The 15,692-nt window shown below is 39.6% G+C and overlaps 1 protein-coding gene across 13 annotated transcripts in view; it reads right to left on the bottom strand.

The window, feature by feature from the left end:
• Positions 1–15,692, bottom strand: part of IQSEC1 (IQ motif and Sec7 domain ArfGEF 1) — a 337,453-nt gene that overhangs the window by 12,313 nt on the left and 309,448 nt on the right. For all 13 annotated transcript variants that reach the window (XM_030501810.2, XM_030501803.1, XM_030501811.1 and 10 more), the window contains 8 exons: positions 14,451–14,573; positions 13,528–13,694; positions 10,838–10,977; positions 9,270–9,299; positions 6,382–6,507; positions 4,544–4,643; positions 1,365–1,526; positions 548–724 (listed from right to left, as the gene is read on the bottom strand). In XM_030501810.2, the coding sequence (XP_030357670.1) occupies positions 548–724; positions 1,365–1,526; positions 4,544–4,643; positions 6,382–6,507; positions 9,270–9,299; positions 10,838–10,977; positions 13,528–13,694; positions 14,451–14,573 (1,025 nt within the window). The remainder of the gene's footprint in view (positions 1–547; positions 725–1,364; positions 1,527–4,543; positions 4,644–6,381; positions 6,508–9,269; positions 9,300–10,837; positions 10,978–13,527; positions 13,695–14,450; positions 14,574–15,692) is intronic.

Here is a 15,692-nt window from a genome sequence, read left to right as displayed (position 1 = left end):
CAAAACAATAAAAGAGCATCAGGGACACGCTGTATCTGAATTGCATAGCTCTACACAGAATTTAGTGGGGCTTCACTCAATTTCATTCATCAAGGTGGTAACACAGATACACTTGAGCACAAAATACACAGAAAGCGGTCATTACACGGAGACCAGTTTCTTATTTTCTTTCTAAGCCTATTGTATGAAGGGGAAGAAGCAAAGGGGAAGAAAAAAAAGAAAGGAAAACTAAATGGGTTACTCCTAGCACAAGTCAATCATTATTTTTATAAAACACTTACAATTTTTCCTCTGTCTTCACTCTCCTTTAAAAGTATACATAGCAATCTACAACGGTTTAAATGCTTTCAAATAGTGGTTGCTTAATAGAACAAGGGTAAAGAAACAAACAGAAATTAAACACCAACTGTGAAAGAGGAGCTATTTAAAACGTTTGAAGTTTCAGTATGACTAGTTCTGGAAGCCCACTGTGCACTGGGCTTTCTATGCATCACTCAGGCATCTTTGCATGCACTAGCCAGAGCAGGGAGATGGAGGCAGTGCTTACCTGCTTCAGACAAGTCTCTCAGGGAGCTGCTCAGTGCACTCCTCTTCAGCCCCTCCCCAGTGGCATAGCTGTCATCCAGGCAAGCTCTGTTCAGTGTCCCATTGCCAGAGTCTTTTTTCAGGCTGGAGCATTGAGACATGCTTGGTCGCACCACACCCTTCTGTTTTTCTAGCTCAGCTGAAACAAAGAGAATCATTTTGCAATTCATTTTTACTGAGTTTAATGAAGGACATGGTAACATCATGATCTTTAAGGTCCCTTCCAATCCTAACCATTCTGTGGTTCTATGATTCTATGTGATCACATATTACTGTGAATAATAGATAAGAATTCATTTTGGCACTGTTAGATATGAGAGAGGAACTTCACCCCTGTACTAACAGCTTTATGTTACAACACACAGAAGAAAGGCTATTCCTCTTGAGGAGAAACAGAAGGTAAAATTCCATGTTTAGACACAAACTCAGCAAAACTTATCTGAAGGGCCATCATTGAGCCTTTCAGTGATGTAAATTATCCCTAGAATTCTTCCTGTAATAGATCCTACAAATTACAAATCCAGCTCTCCTCTGTCCATTGCTGTTCATGGTTTGTCCACACTAAATTTCCACTGCAGTTACACTGCAGTAAATAATAGTCCATGAACTCAGCCGGAGCTTCAGATATCATTGTTTTTTCCTCTTTCTAGAGCCAAAGCCATGGAAAAAACCCACATTATTTTCAACTTTTAAAGAGTTCTAATGGGTTATTCATGTATTCAACATTTTCTTATTTCGATTAGCTTGAAAACGCTCTACATATGTACCTTTGTACTTACACTCTATTCTGTGTTTTTCCATTTCTTGAACCTCTGCAATTGACTCCCTCAAATCATCTGTAAACTTCTTCCTGTCCTGAGGATTTGGTGCATTGAAATTTATGAGTACTTTGATATCTGCTCCTGGAACAGCTGACGTGAGTCGAATACCGTTGGGATAATCTAGAATAAGAAGTCAGAAAAACCTGAGCTCTGATTATTCCAATTATTTTTAATTTAAAAACAACACCAAAACTGAAGGCTTTTTACTAATATTACAGGGGACAAAGTCAGAGAAAGAAAAACTCAAAGGCACAGAATTAGAATGAAATTCCTTAAGATACACTGGAACTGCTGAATAAACATTGAAAGATAGTCTTTATGCAGCTGTTACCCTTCAGATACAATGTATGATATAAAAGCAGAATCCTGAGGGAAAAAAACCCAAACATTTAGGGGATATTATGGACATCCTCACAATACAAGGCAGATTTTTCAGCAAACTTTCTTTGCCTCTTTTCTAGCTGCACATCTGAGAATGCAAATTGTAACAGGTAGTTACAACTATCTCCTGGTTGAGAGAGAAGGTTCATTTCCAGAAAGATAGGTTATAATGAAGATATGTTCTGCTGTGGAAAACAGCATCACCCTTTGCTTGAAGCACAGACCTGTGGAAATGGGATGTCAGAAAGACTCAAAGGGTGCATTCTAATTGTGCCTGACCTTATCGGTTTGCTAAAGCTCTCAAATATCCACTTAAGTATTAGCCTGAAGTTCAAGTGCTCCCATTCATTCTCTTAAAGAACCAGCAGATGATGGAAGGTAGTCTCTTCCCTCTAAGCCATTAGGTGTCAACAAGAGTTAAAATACTGAGAAACAAGTGCAAATGCAATGCTTTATTAAAAGGACATCTTAACTTCCAAATCATTTGTAACTGGAAGTGAAGCAAGTCCATGTACCATTCTCAGATGAAAAAAGGTCCCAACTACCACAAGCCTCAAAGGTACAGAGGGGAAGGAGGGAGCAAGAATTTGGGGCTTCTACTGAGGTCTGATATGACCGTCTTGCACAGAGGTGACATACAGCTGATCTGCTGCTCCTGACCAGATGCATCTACCCTCAATCAAACAGGACAGCCACCTCAAGGTGTCTGCTGCTGTCATTCAGAATACAGCCAAAACCACCGCATAGGGTGTTGAGCACTGACACTGGAGAGGCAGCAAGCAGTGCTAGAAAGTGCACTACCCGGGGACAGGGGAAACAAAAGAGTTTCTGAAACCAAACAAGGAAGCTTGGTAAGCCCAGAGTCACATGGGCCACCTTCACATATGAACAAAGAACGAACTTCCACATTCTAAACACACAAACATATTTGATTACCAGAGGTACTTCTCCACATGGTATTGATTAAGCATCAGGAAACACAGATTTACTGGTTTCAGAGACACTCTGCAGTGATCTAGCTGCTCAGCCGCTCTATTTTGTCAATGATTTTGACTGAAAATGTAAAATATATTTCCCGTATGGCCTATTTGTTTACTAGAGATATATGACACCATTCTCCTTATTCTCCCTTTTGGAGCTCATCCATCCAACATAATTGACTTCTATTCTTAGCAGTGCATCTCTTGAGGGGTGGGGTGAAGTCTTCTATCATCAACACCAGTCATGTTCGTCAACCTCACCAGTAGCCAAACCAGTACATTTGTTGCTTCTGCTTTAGTGACATGAAATTTTATTCACTTGAAACCAGGCGATTCTGACAGCTGCTACACACAGATCTGCTGAATAGCATGATGGCTCTAGCCAAAATACCCCAAAGCATGCTGGGGACAGAGGAAACCAAGCATATGAATTTTACAAACCAAAAGAGGAGAATACTTTTCTTTCCCAACTGCATTCCACCTAACAGGCACCGATATTGGAAGTACGATGAGCTCAGTGACTCACTGTAGCGAATTCATCTTACAAGCCCAACTACTCCTACTGAAGTGCCTCAGTGACAATGCTTCCACTTCACTGGGAGGAATCCAACCCTTTACTCCTAGTTTCTCTACAGATATTTTAAAGTTTGTCTTAATGGAGTGTTTCTGTTTACCATGCTTATGAAATAGTTATTTATTTAACTTGACATCAGAGGAATTATATATTCTCCTATTTTCAGCAAAATCCCGGATAGAAATATTTGGCTTTCCTCTCAAAAAATGAATTTTATATCATATAATGTGTGCACAAGAGAGAGAATGAATGTGTTTGCATATAAATAACCTGCAAGCTACATCGCTGCTGCAAGCTCTACAAAATCTTTCCTTTTGAAATCTCCAGATGCTTTGACTCAATAACAGCGACTTCTTTTGAGCGAGATGAGCATTGGAGCACATTCTCAAGGACAAGCAAAAACTAAGAGACTTCCACAACAGAAAAGCACAGAAACTGCTGAATGTCACACTGAACTGTATCCAGCTGATCGCGAAGGTCAAGGCCTGGTTTCCAAACCATGAAGTCAGGTCAAGGAGACCATCTCCGTATGTACCATACTAACAGCCGTGCTCTGCTGTGTAGTTAGTGATGCTGTCTCTGGGCTTAAAATCAGGGCATTAGGAAACGATTCGTTTTTTGTTGGGTTTTTGTCTGGTAAGACTAAGTTTGACAAGCATTAAAGATAAAAAGAATTTTGGATTGATGCAGATTACAACTGACATAAACAAAAGGTGTTGGAAAATAGAAACTTTAATCCAGACTCTGCTTTGCATTTATATTTGAAGCAGTATGTGTTACCTAGGCACGAAGTTAAGATATAAATCAGGAAAACAAATTAAACAGCGCTTTGACTTACACATATCACTGTAAGAGCCATTACTTGTTATCATACATCCAGTTCCAGATAACTGTACCATTGGCTCAGCAGCAGACAGATTTGTTTCTTTTCGAACATTTTACAAGTATTCACAACCAACGTATTTAGCTAGATTTGGCTTCTGACTACAACCCCAAAGATCTAACAGCAGTCTTGCTGTTTCTTATGCTGACACCATCTAAAAACTTTCAAGTTTTAAACTTTGGGGCTAAGTTAAATTGAGAGCAATTTGATTCCTAAATTCAGAATCAAGTCCTGCCCATCCCTTTCACTCACACTTTTTTTTATTGTATTCTCTCTCGTATAAATAAAATGGTTATCTAAAAAGAGAGGAAAGACTTACACTGGTTCTCAAACAGAAGAACTTGCATTCCATAGAGGGAAAACGACTGTCGAAAACTGTAGGTAACAGAGTTCTTCTTCTTCTGAAAAATCTTGGTCACCTGAAAGTCATCAAATAAACCAAGTGAAATATCCCTTTGACCTATATCCCTAATATTTCCTATGTTTGTGGAAAATTATTGTTAAGAACTAGCATATGAGAAGAAATTTTATGCCACAGAAAGCTATAATCTGCCAGAAAATAGGAACTTGTCGTTTTTTCCTTATTTTTAATGCAACTGATGTATTTAATCTATGACTTCTGAAGGAAGAAAGCTCACTTTGAGGCACTGGTATCTCTTCACCAGAAGGTTTAATATTTTATCCAGATACAAGGCCTTTGTGTTCTCTCTACTTGAAATTCCTGACAGAAAAAACCCCACATCCACACTGTGCACTGCACATGCCAGCAGAAATGTGAGTATGTTTAAATGATCCTTTTAAACACTCAGCTGCTGCCACACTTTTCCTCATGCATTTTCCTTAGTCTGACTATGGGCAGGACACACCTATGGACCTCTTCAGACAAGTTTAATTCTTAGTCTTTACTCTCATGTGCTGCAACCTTCTAAACCTGCTTCACTTCTGTGCCCCTCCAAAGACTCTCTTACACTACCTCATCCATGACCCCTCTTTTCCCGACGACTGTACAGCACCTATCTCAGTCACAGCTGAGTCTGTGGAAACCTTCACTTTTTGCTACAATAGAAGTAACACACTACTACTTACCATCAATTTTGGGGTTCTCCTGAAGTGTGAATGCAATCACTCTTTCTCTTTAAACCCAAGAGGTTTATTTTTACTAGTTCTTTCTAATTTGGAACTAGATGATCTTAAGGTCCTTTCCAACCCTTACTATTCTATGATTCTAATTTTAACTTTTGGTGATGGCTTTTGGTCAACTGACAACTTTGGTCAATACTACTCCCAAAACAGTTTGATAAAACTTCTGATGTCAGAGTAATAAAAAATGGCAGAAAACTTGTAATCTGAAGACAACAATGTTCCATCATTTTACACCCAAGCTCACATTTACAACTAGAAGGCTACACTCACAATCAAAAGGATTTTTTTTACATTTATTTACTTCCTGGTTTTAAGGTCTGAAGATACGTAAAAATTACACGCAATGAAGTTGTGCATCTGAATCATGCCTTTTTCATTAAAAACCATCACATTTTTAGTTTAGTTCTTGGTTCTCAGGTAACAGCCAAATACATTCCAAATAAAGTGCAACAAATTTTCTTATTTTTAAGAGTAAATCAACCAAATAATTCCAAGCTGTTGCTAGTTTTGTATGTCTGTTTTGCAAAAGACCCGTCAAGTTAAATACACACTGAAAAGTAAAGTCAACTGTAAAACCTATTTCAACATATCCTATTCCCATTTCAATGAAGAAACCTATCTGGTTCATAGAACATCTGGGAATAAGAAGTAGTATGTAATTTTGTTTTTCCACAAGTAACTTGAATTCATTATTCGCAGGGAAAAGAATGTCTCCGTTTACCCAGCAAGGAAATGGGTAACCTGGAGGTAATTTTTTCTTTATGGCAAAAGCTATTGCACTGAAGTACATTCTTACAATAGACTGTAGTAATCAATAAATGGCTTCAGTTTAAGAGCAAATTCTATATAATGAAGAAGATTTAAATCTCAATGATCCCAAGCCTGTTGGAGTACAGAGTAACTGGTAATAGATATTTATCTTTAGGCATGCTCATGTCCTGAACTGCTGCTGGTTCCATGGAGCCAGGCATTCTGAACACCTCACTGGCAGCCTGTCCACCCAAGGATACATACCACAAGAAGGTCATTAAATAAAAATATTTCTCGTTGGTGCAATCCAAGCTTCTGAGGTTTATTTGGGTCTGGAACTTCAAAGAGCCTACAGTAGCAAACCAGCCTCCGGTGGGGTAGCGAGAGGACCTGTGATAATACAAATAGTCATGGTTAACAGAGCAAGGGTTAGCCAAGAAGGAGCATCTTTCATACCCAAAGCCTTCTTCTGACTACTTCAAACATTTTTACCTCTAAGACCATAGGACTTTTTCACCAATGGACCAACAACAGAGAAATAAAGATTTATATGCCACAAAGTTGCATGATATTCCTCAAAGTTCTTGTATAAGACATTCTCTAACAGCTCACATTCCTGTATGTGGATGACAGAGAAAGCTTTACTGGGGACAGAGATTTACTTTGTGGAATGATAAAGTCCTGAAAGAACTTAGGGAAAACCAAGTGGGAGCTCAAAGCAAAGGATGTTGCTTTCCTGAGTATTTTATCATATCTTTATTAGAAGAAAGGTTGCAAAGCAACTTTAGCTTTTGTGAGATGAACACACTGATGTTGTATATTACTTTTTGTCAGTCACTGAATTAATACAGTTTGTTCATTCCCCAATCCCAAGGAAATGGTGACATCAGGAAGAAGTAAATGCACTTTCAGCCTGGCTTATTTTCTGAGGCTGGCAAGAAAGCCAAGGATAATTTTCTCTTTTCTTATTTGAAATATCTGCTGAAGCTGTCTCCAGAACTACTGTTTTCAACCTAAAGAGAATGCATTTCTTTCAAATGTAAATGCTGATATCTTGTTAACAATATTAAAAGAAAGGCTTCTTTATAAAAGTTTGAAATAGAGAATATTCTTTGGTAACTAGACATAGATTTCTTTTATACATTATATTTCTTTATAAGTCCTGATTCTGCATGGGAATTACAAGATGTACTAGGTCAAGAAACCAGTCAAAGACTGCGATTGCTGCTTCTTCCTCTACATGAACAGGGAAAAGCAAAACTGAGGGTGTAAAAGAGTTTAGGATTCACTATCTGCCCTCGTTCCTAGTTGGTTAGCAAGTAATTTGGTGAGACTTCATTTTTTCCCCCAAATCCAGTGATAACTATGCTAATAACAGATAAAATACTAATTGCATTTAATTTATCTATGGCATGAATTTAACAATCCTCCCTGGTATTTAAGAAAGAAATCTGCCCTGTTCTAAAGGAGCCAGTGTGGTGGCCATTGCTGGAGAAAGCAATGGTTTATGTTTTCAGGCTATTCTGGTAACTGAACCTTCAGTGCAAAGCAGCAGAATGAATGTCTCATGTTCTCATTCTCTCCTACCTCAGACTTAGCTTAGCTCCAGACAGCACATGGCAGTTGGAGATTTGCCTACAGCAAGGTAAAAAACCCCAAGGAGAGTCACTGAGCCTATAAACTTGCAGACAACTACAGTGAGCTCTGGTATTGAAATTGAACTGCAGACAATGCTTTCACTCACAGCAAGAGATGAGCTGGTAAGATTCCCTTCCAGCCTGCTTTATAAAGGTCACATCTTCTTTGTTTTTACAGTCTAGTGGTACTGCTAGACATGCATGCGTGGAACAGTGACAGGTACTTCTCTGAGGAACGTGAAGCTAGCTTTACATGATTTTAATTGTTTACACAGAAAAAGCAAGAAGTAAAAGACTGAAAAAACAAATGAAAGTTTAAAGTCCCTTCTTCACAGTGTTCAGTTCTGGGCCCCTCACTGCAAGAGAGACATTGAGGTGCTGGAGCGGGGCCAGAGAAGGGCACCGGAGCTGGTGCAGGGCCTGGAGCACAAGTGTGATTGAGGAATGGCTGAGGGACCTGGGGGGGTTTAGTCTGGAGAAGAGAAGGCTCAGGGGGGACCTTATCGCTCTCTACAACTGCCTGACAGGAGGATGGAGCCAGGAGGGCGCTGGTCTCTGCTCCCAAGGAACAAGGGATGGGACAAGAGGAAACGGCCTCAAGCTGCACCAGGGCAGGTTTAGATGGAGATGAGGAACAATTTCTTCCACGAAGGGTGCTCAGGCATTGGAACAGGCTGCCCAGGGCAGTGCTGGAGTCACCGGCCCTGCAAGTGTTCACACACCACGTAGCCGAGGCCTCAGTGCCATGGGTTAGTGGTGGCCTTGGCGGTGCTGGGGAAAGGTGAGACCTGATGGTCTTTTCCAACCTGATTGATGCTATGATTCTTGGATTGTCCCAGTTGAAGATACTAATGCATAGTGCAGTTAAACAATAAAATCATTAGGATCAAATTTGGATAAGGAAATCACATTTCACTCCTCTGCTAGGAGTTGGTTTCTGTGTTTGTTCAAAAGTACTTGCAATAATGTTACCAGGAAATTAAAATAAGTGGAACACTGCTATAGAAGAACAGTTTTAGGATTGTTATTGAATATGCCTACAACTTAAATCTGGAATCAGTATTTTCCATGTCCATGACCTTTCAGAAGAGAACTGTTGAATTAACTGGCAGTATCTTTCTAGAGTATCATTCAACACTGAAACAGGCCAGAGAGAATTAACACACCAGGGCCCAGGTGGAAAGGGAAGGTGCAACTCTAGGTTTACTTATTTGTTTACTCTTTCCTGGCTGCCTTATTTCTACAGTGATAATGGCATTTGAAATGCAGAAAAAGTGTACTAAGGAAAAGTCTGGAAAACTCTTGGCAACAGAATAATCAGTCTCTGGGAAACAGATTTTTAAGAAAATCTTTATACTTTGGAGAGTTATTACTACAGCAATAGGAAAATGTTGTGTGAAAGCAGCCCCATTTTTTAGAAGTTCATATGTAATAGAATGCATTATTGCAAGTTTAAGAAAATGCTGCCAGCTAAAGTTAGTATAAATTTGGAAGGAGTATGAGAGAAATACCTACACAGCCAAGTCCATGATGCAGAGATCCAATCTACAGTAGAAAGACATATACAAGTTCGTTAAACTTCAGAGAAACACAGTACTGTATCATAGCAAGTAAATAGTCACGGTCTGACTATGACTAAACGCCTATAAAGTAAAAACAAATATTTCTATCAATAAAGGCTGTTGTCTGCTTCCTAAAGTTTCTTTCACACAGTTAAGTCTCTCAACAGAAGAATCCTTGAACCTAGAACTCCACTGAGCCATTGTTTTCTTAATCCCATTTAATTTACAAGGTTGAGATTAGTTTTAGGATTTGAATTGCCTGAATAATAAAAGAACCATGAAGGAACAACCCCATCTTCCACAGAAGCCTATATATAAACCTGAATCGCCAAACTATTCTGGAAAATCAGTTTCATATGGAAGCACAAGTGACTGTCAAATACTGACTTTAGAATATTTATTTCCCTTCTCCTCAAAAATTATGTAAAAGCTTTTATTAAGGGAATTTTGCTTTCTTTCTCCTCTGCTTCTTCCAAGAGATCTCCACAATATTTCCTTACTGGGAAACAGAAATAAGTGACATGTTTAATTTTTGTTGGTGGTCCCTTATTCCCTCCCCACATTAAGGTCTGAGAGGAGATTACAAACCTTGAGATCCATGCTCTTCTTCTTAACAAAAATCCCTCAAGCTTCAGTCCCTGCTGCAGTAGGGGACTGTAGGACTCCAAACTCATGCAAGTCCAGTATGCTTTTGGCTTTATTCTGGGCTGCCTTTGGCACTACTAACATGAACATTTTCAGATGACTCTCTAGGACTTGAATTTGGGAAGGCTGAGTATCCACTGTCCCTCTCCACAGTAGATACCAGTGTTGGCATGTAAAACATTGGTCTTAATATCTCTGTGTCCATTCAACTCCTAAAACAAAGGGGAAAATGTGGCCTGCCTTTTCTCCCTCCTTTTCCAACAGATGCTTTGAAGATTCATTAATTTAGCAAAGTATTTCGGGATTTTTCCCACAACAAAGCAAGAGGAATCTTTGGATGCTCAAACCCAGCATTAGAATCCCTGGGATCTGATTTCCAGGGAAGTTCTGAGACAAAAGGACACAATCTCCCCTTACAAGCACCAGTTCACAGAGCTAGCTGCAGTGCTGAGAAAGATGCTGAAGTGACCAGGAGTTCTCTATTACTCTTGTAAATTATGGAGCCATAACTGATAGCATAAATGTTGAAATAGGATTCACTACAACATCACTTCAACAAAACAATTCTCTTGAAACAATCATGGGAGCTGCCTAAAAGGCAGGTATTTCAGTGTAATTTCAGAATTGTAAAGCTTTACATAAAGCGTTTAAGACCTCATCACTCATGAATACCAGACTGCAACAGCTAAATCCATCTGCTCTGTGAGTAGTCCAAAACCAAACCCAACCTTATAGCAAATTATTATTTTGACAGTTTCTGCCTTTTGCCATTTATCAGCCAATTTACACTTCTAAGCAACACACTCCTGTATTGTCTATACTGTACATTGCCCCACATCTCCTTAGGAACTGACAGGCAGTGCCAAGTGAACTTACCGGCTTCTTTCCCACTATGAGTTTTTCAACCTTCTGCACTTGGGATACATGATCCTCATTTGTCTTCAGTTCCCGTTTGCGGATTCGCTCATAAATCCCAATCAGCATTTCTCGGGGGATATCCTCACCATCATCCACACCTGCAGAACCACAGAACGGTTTGGGTTGGAAAGGACCTTAAGATCATCTAGTTCCAATGCCCTGGCATGGGAAGCCAGCACTTTCTGTTATCAGCCTGCCTCTGAGCGCTCGAACACACACTGGTACTGCTCAGCAATGTAGGCTTCTCGGCAAGGAGAGGGTAAAACCACGGGCAATCTCCGTTTCCTCTGCTAACACAAATGCCCATTCTGCCCAAGCCTGGTGCTGTGCTTTTTCATGCTGGTTTGTTCTAGAGACTCCAGTACTCTGTCAGCTCACATCTATGCAGTCCTTGTGGAAGTTATGTTACTCATCACTGAAGCACTCATTTTTGCCCAAAAGCTTGCTGCCCCCAATATGCCAAGACACTGATGGAAATTAAACAGGTTTGGGGTTTTGTTTCACAACTCTAATCTAAACCTAAGCCATAAAAAGGCTAATTTCCTATGTTTTGAGGGTTTTATTCATTTTTTCTTTCAAGTTTCCTCTTTGGTACCAAAGCTCAAATAAGTCAAATAACCCTTTAGACACTAGAATCTCCATGTGGCCTCCTCCTGGGAGTAACCCACTGGGAGGAAGCAGAACCATTCCATTTTCCCTCTGTCGTATTACTCAACACTGTTCATCAAATAATTTCCTACACAAGAACCTTATCAGCATTCAGCAAAATTAATTTAACTGATATTTCCTGTATGATTTCAAAACCAATTCATTTACTCTGGAAAACAAATCACCAGAATAGCCTAATTACAGTGTCATTGTTTAGCACTGTGTGATGATCACTGGCATGGCTTGAATGCTTGATCCTGTATTTTTAATAGCAGTGGAAGGAGTCCAGTTTCAATAGGTGACTTACAGCTGGATTTCCTAGGGACGGGGAGATGCATATCTATTTTTTAAACAGGTTTTAAAGCAATAAACTCTTATCTCCCATTCAGAAGCCAAAATAGAATATCATATCATCCAGTGGAACAACTGCTCACTGTGATAAAATACAGTTTCTTTGCAACTAGAGACAAGCAAGATTGCCTCTGTTCTGTTCCACACCAGCACGTCTTCCACAGGCCACCCTGTGTGATCCAGTCATTTGCAGTCACAGGCAAGGCAGCCTGTTACAAAAATGCCTACAACTATAAGGAATTGCTGGCATTCAGGGTAGGGCTCACAGAGAATGCACTGTGTTCAATATAACAAATATAACTGTAGTATTATGCTAAGAGGTGAATATCAGGCCTTTTTTAATCTCTGAGGACTTTACAGTAAAATCTCAACACTAACTTATATTTTGCTGAGCTAAACCACCTGCTACTTTACAGCAACCTAAGGTAATAAAACCACCAAACAGGACTTTCACAATCTGAAATCCCAGACCCACACAAGGATTTTGTTTTTACTAGGACTAAAATGGAAGTTCCACACACACAGAGGAGTGCAAACTGCCATGCCTCTGAGATGCACCAGTATTCTTATGTATATTAAGCAACTGGATTCTGTGTTTCTGCTGTTCAGTCCGCTTTTAGCTGTGAGTAGAGAATGGCTGTTACACAACACATCAGTGCCTGCTGGTGCCTGTTCCGCTGCCATGCTGCTACAGCCATGGTCAACAAAAGAACAGAGACTGCACTAACTTGTGCTTATTCTGTGCTTAAAAGCAGGGGGGGAGGAGGAGAGGTCTACAATGACTGAGCAGGCAATTTTCCTGGCCTTTGCACAAACACACAGTAATGGAACTACAGTAAAAGCTGCTTTTTCCCTATAGGCACAAACTGTTGTAAAGGAAAAAAAGGGATGGGGACTTCAGCCTCATTTTATTTCTCTAACATCTGAGTGCTCCTCTGTGATAAAAGGTAAATGCTGTCTGATCCATTCTTCCTTGAGTGCCCAGGAACAACAGGAGGTATCAGCTCCTCGTGCATGACCTTCCTGCTCAGCTCTACAGGGACTGCTTCCTGTTAGACAGGGCTGAGCACTGGTGAGCTGATACTTCATAAACCCTGCTCTTTTTCACCAGAAAGAACCAGGACAGAAAGATCTAAGGCACAGATTTGAAAAAATATCCACAGTTTTTGGCAACCTCATTGCAAATGAGGTGTGCCATAGCCTGGCAAGTAGCTTCTTGATCAGAAAATACACCAATGAAGAAATCAAAATGAAATTTATGGGCTATTTACAGTGTACCTTTTAGGAAGGTTTTGAAGTTGGGATTTCCCCCCCTGACAAGAATTTAAGTCTTTAGTTTATTTCCAAAAGTTCTCATCATGACATAGTGATTTCTGTTCCTTAATATATATACTTATATCCTTTTATTGGACCTGACTATGCATCCACCCAAGAAAGACAAGATAAAAATGACAAGAGACTATATGCTTAATTCTGTTTTCACTATTCCAGAAATAGCTAGAGCCTGTAAAAATGACACAGTTTTAAGTCAGGTGAAATCAGCATCAAGTGCCTTGTGTTTTGTCTTCTTCCAAGAAGATACGCAGTGTTTCCCCAGTGACAGTTACAGGGAAAAGCTTTCATGAGCTTTCTCAGTAGAGCTGACTTACCCCTCAGATTCTTGACAAAATCTTCCAGCTTCATTTTGCGTTCTGGTTTCACATTTGGGCTGTACATATCTGTGTTTAACAGTATGATGGCAAAGGCTAGAATGAAGATGGTATCAGGGTTTCTAAATTGCCTCACAACACCTGGATTGCAGATACAGTATCGCTGGCTGTAAAAAAGCAGAAGTGAAAGATGTCAGAGCTACTGTTCTGATTCCACCAAATAAACCAAATCCTACATCCCAGAGGCTGAGCAAGCTATTATTTGTGTTTCATACATGTATTTAGCTTATAAGCCAATCCTAGAATGTGGCAGGCTTTTGTTTTCTGCTGGCACCGTAGCTTCACGTAGAACAGATTCTGAGCTACAATAACTTCAGTATTCCTTTTTTTTTTCAGTAATTCCCACTGACACCAGTTAAGAACAGAGCATTGATCTTAGCTTACTGCCAGATGGTGATTTACATCTCATCCTGCCCTTGATCAAGTACACTTGTGTTAGCTTTAGTAAGTTAATGCTCTTTATTCCACTGTTGTTGAAATGCTTAATGAAAGGTTGAGAGCATATACACTCCAAAATGTAAATGGTGTTGTATTGCACTCATATAAACTACTATATCCAAATACGTTGTCAGAGACATTCAAAAATCCTTGAATATCTTTTCAACTGATGCCAGAAAGGACTTTTAATTGAGAAACCTCGCGATGTTAATACAAATGGCAGACGTGAATGGTGCTGGCAAATAAAACTTCCCATTTCGTACTCAGCAAAACCTGCACAACCACATGCTGGATTTGAAACTATGTAGCTTGCAAGAACACTGCAAATCAGCATGGAAGTAACTTAGATTTACTCCACTTCCCCGGTTCTCCAGTTTGACACCAGCAGGTTTCTGGTGACTGAGTAGTTTATTTCAGCATCATACCTAAAAGCCTCAATGAGCCTTTCTACTTTCTGGGCTTCTCCTTGAACACGGATATGAGCCTGAAATTTCCTGAGTGCTTCATCCAGCTCCATTGTTGAGAAGTCCATCTCATCCACGACACAGCTAGGATAGAAACATATTGCCATTGTGTCTTTTAATTTCTAACAACACAGTACCAAAGGTAAGATTTTGAGACCAAAAAACCTTTTCAATTTTCCATCTGTCCTAGAGATCCATGGAGTTGTTTGAAAGGTTCAGTAATTGCAATAACTGCAGGTAAGCTGTGAAGGAAGGAGTACAAATAATGGATCAATGTGTACATGTAAGCAGGCCCTTATTATTTTTGTAACAGAGGAGCTGCTGGAATGACAAATGTCTGACCAATGTAAGTGACGCACCATTGCCAAGAATAATTATTGGCTTTGTGCTTCCAGGCCAATCAATTATTACAGTGCCTATAATAATAACAGATAGTTTATACTGCTCAAAATATCCTATCTGAAGCAGCCTGCAGCAAGCACAATCATTTGTACCAAACGGCTTCTGTGTCTAGGAATGTTCTTGCATACAGAGAAAAAAATCATCTTGTTTGGATACTCTTTTATTATGACTGTAATTCTCATCTCCCCATCACTTGCCATGTCTTTCAGTTAACGTTCTAAATGATTGCTTCTTGCTCTGAAAACACAGTGCTGACAACAAATAAAACAGGAACCAGATTAATATACTCAACATGAACTATGTCATTCTAATACTTGGAGACTACTTTAAAATCAGAAGCTTATGAATTTCCTTTCTTTAAATTTAGCTTTTAGTTTTCAAATAACCGGACATGAATCACTGGCAAGTAACAGCACTGTAATGCAGAAACCACAGAAAGAAAGTACAATCCAGTTTTACAAGCCTTTTCATAGATGCATAGCTATACAATGATAAATTAGAGTAGCTCACATTATTCTTCTACTAACATTGTAGCTAACACAGATTAATACCAAAGCAATTTATTCACTTTGCCTTGACTGTTTTTCCCTTCATGCAGAAGCATGAGGACACAAATAGGTTTGGCGTTTCTCACGCCCTTTCCAGTCCACACCTACAAACCTATTATCAGTTCTGCAATAATGCTCAGTCTTCCCACCTATTGTAAGTTCTGTAACACCTTCAAAAGCTCCTCTTTCCTTCAAAGGTGTAAAGCACATGTGCAGACAAGCTTGTGGAGTCAAAATGAAGTAATGAGAGCAA

Source organism: Strigops habroptila, chromosome 11, assembly GCF_004027225.2.
Source record: "Strigops habroptila isolate Jane chromosome 11, bStrHab1.2.pri, whole genome shotgun sequence".
NCBI classification, from domain to species: Eukaryota; Metazoa; Chordata; class Aves; order Psittaciformes; family Psittacidae; genus Strigops; species Strigops habroptila.
This window is presented reverse-complemented; position numbering and strand designations above follow the sequence as displayed.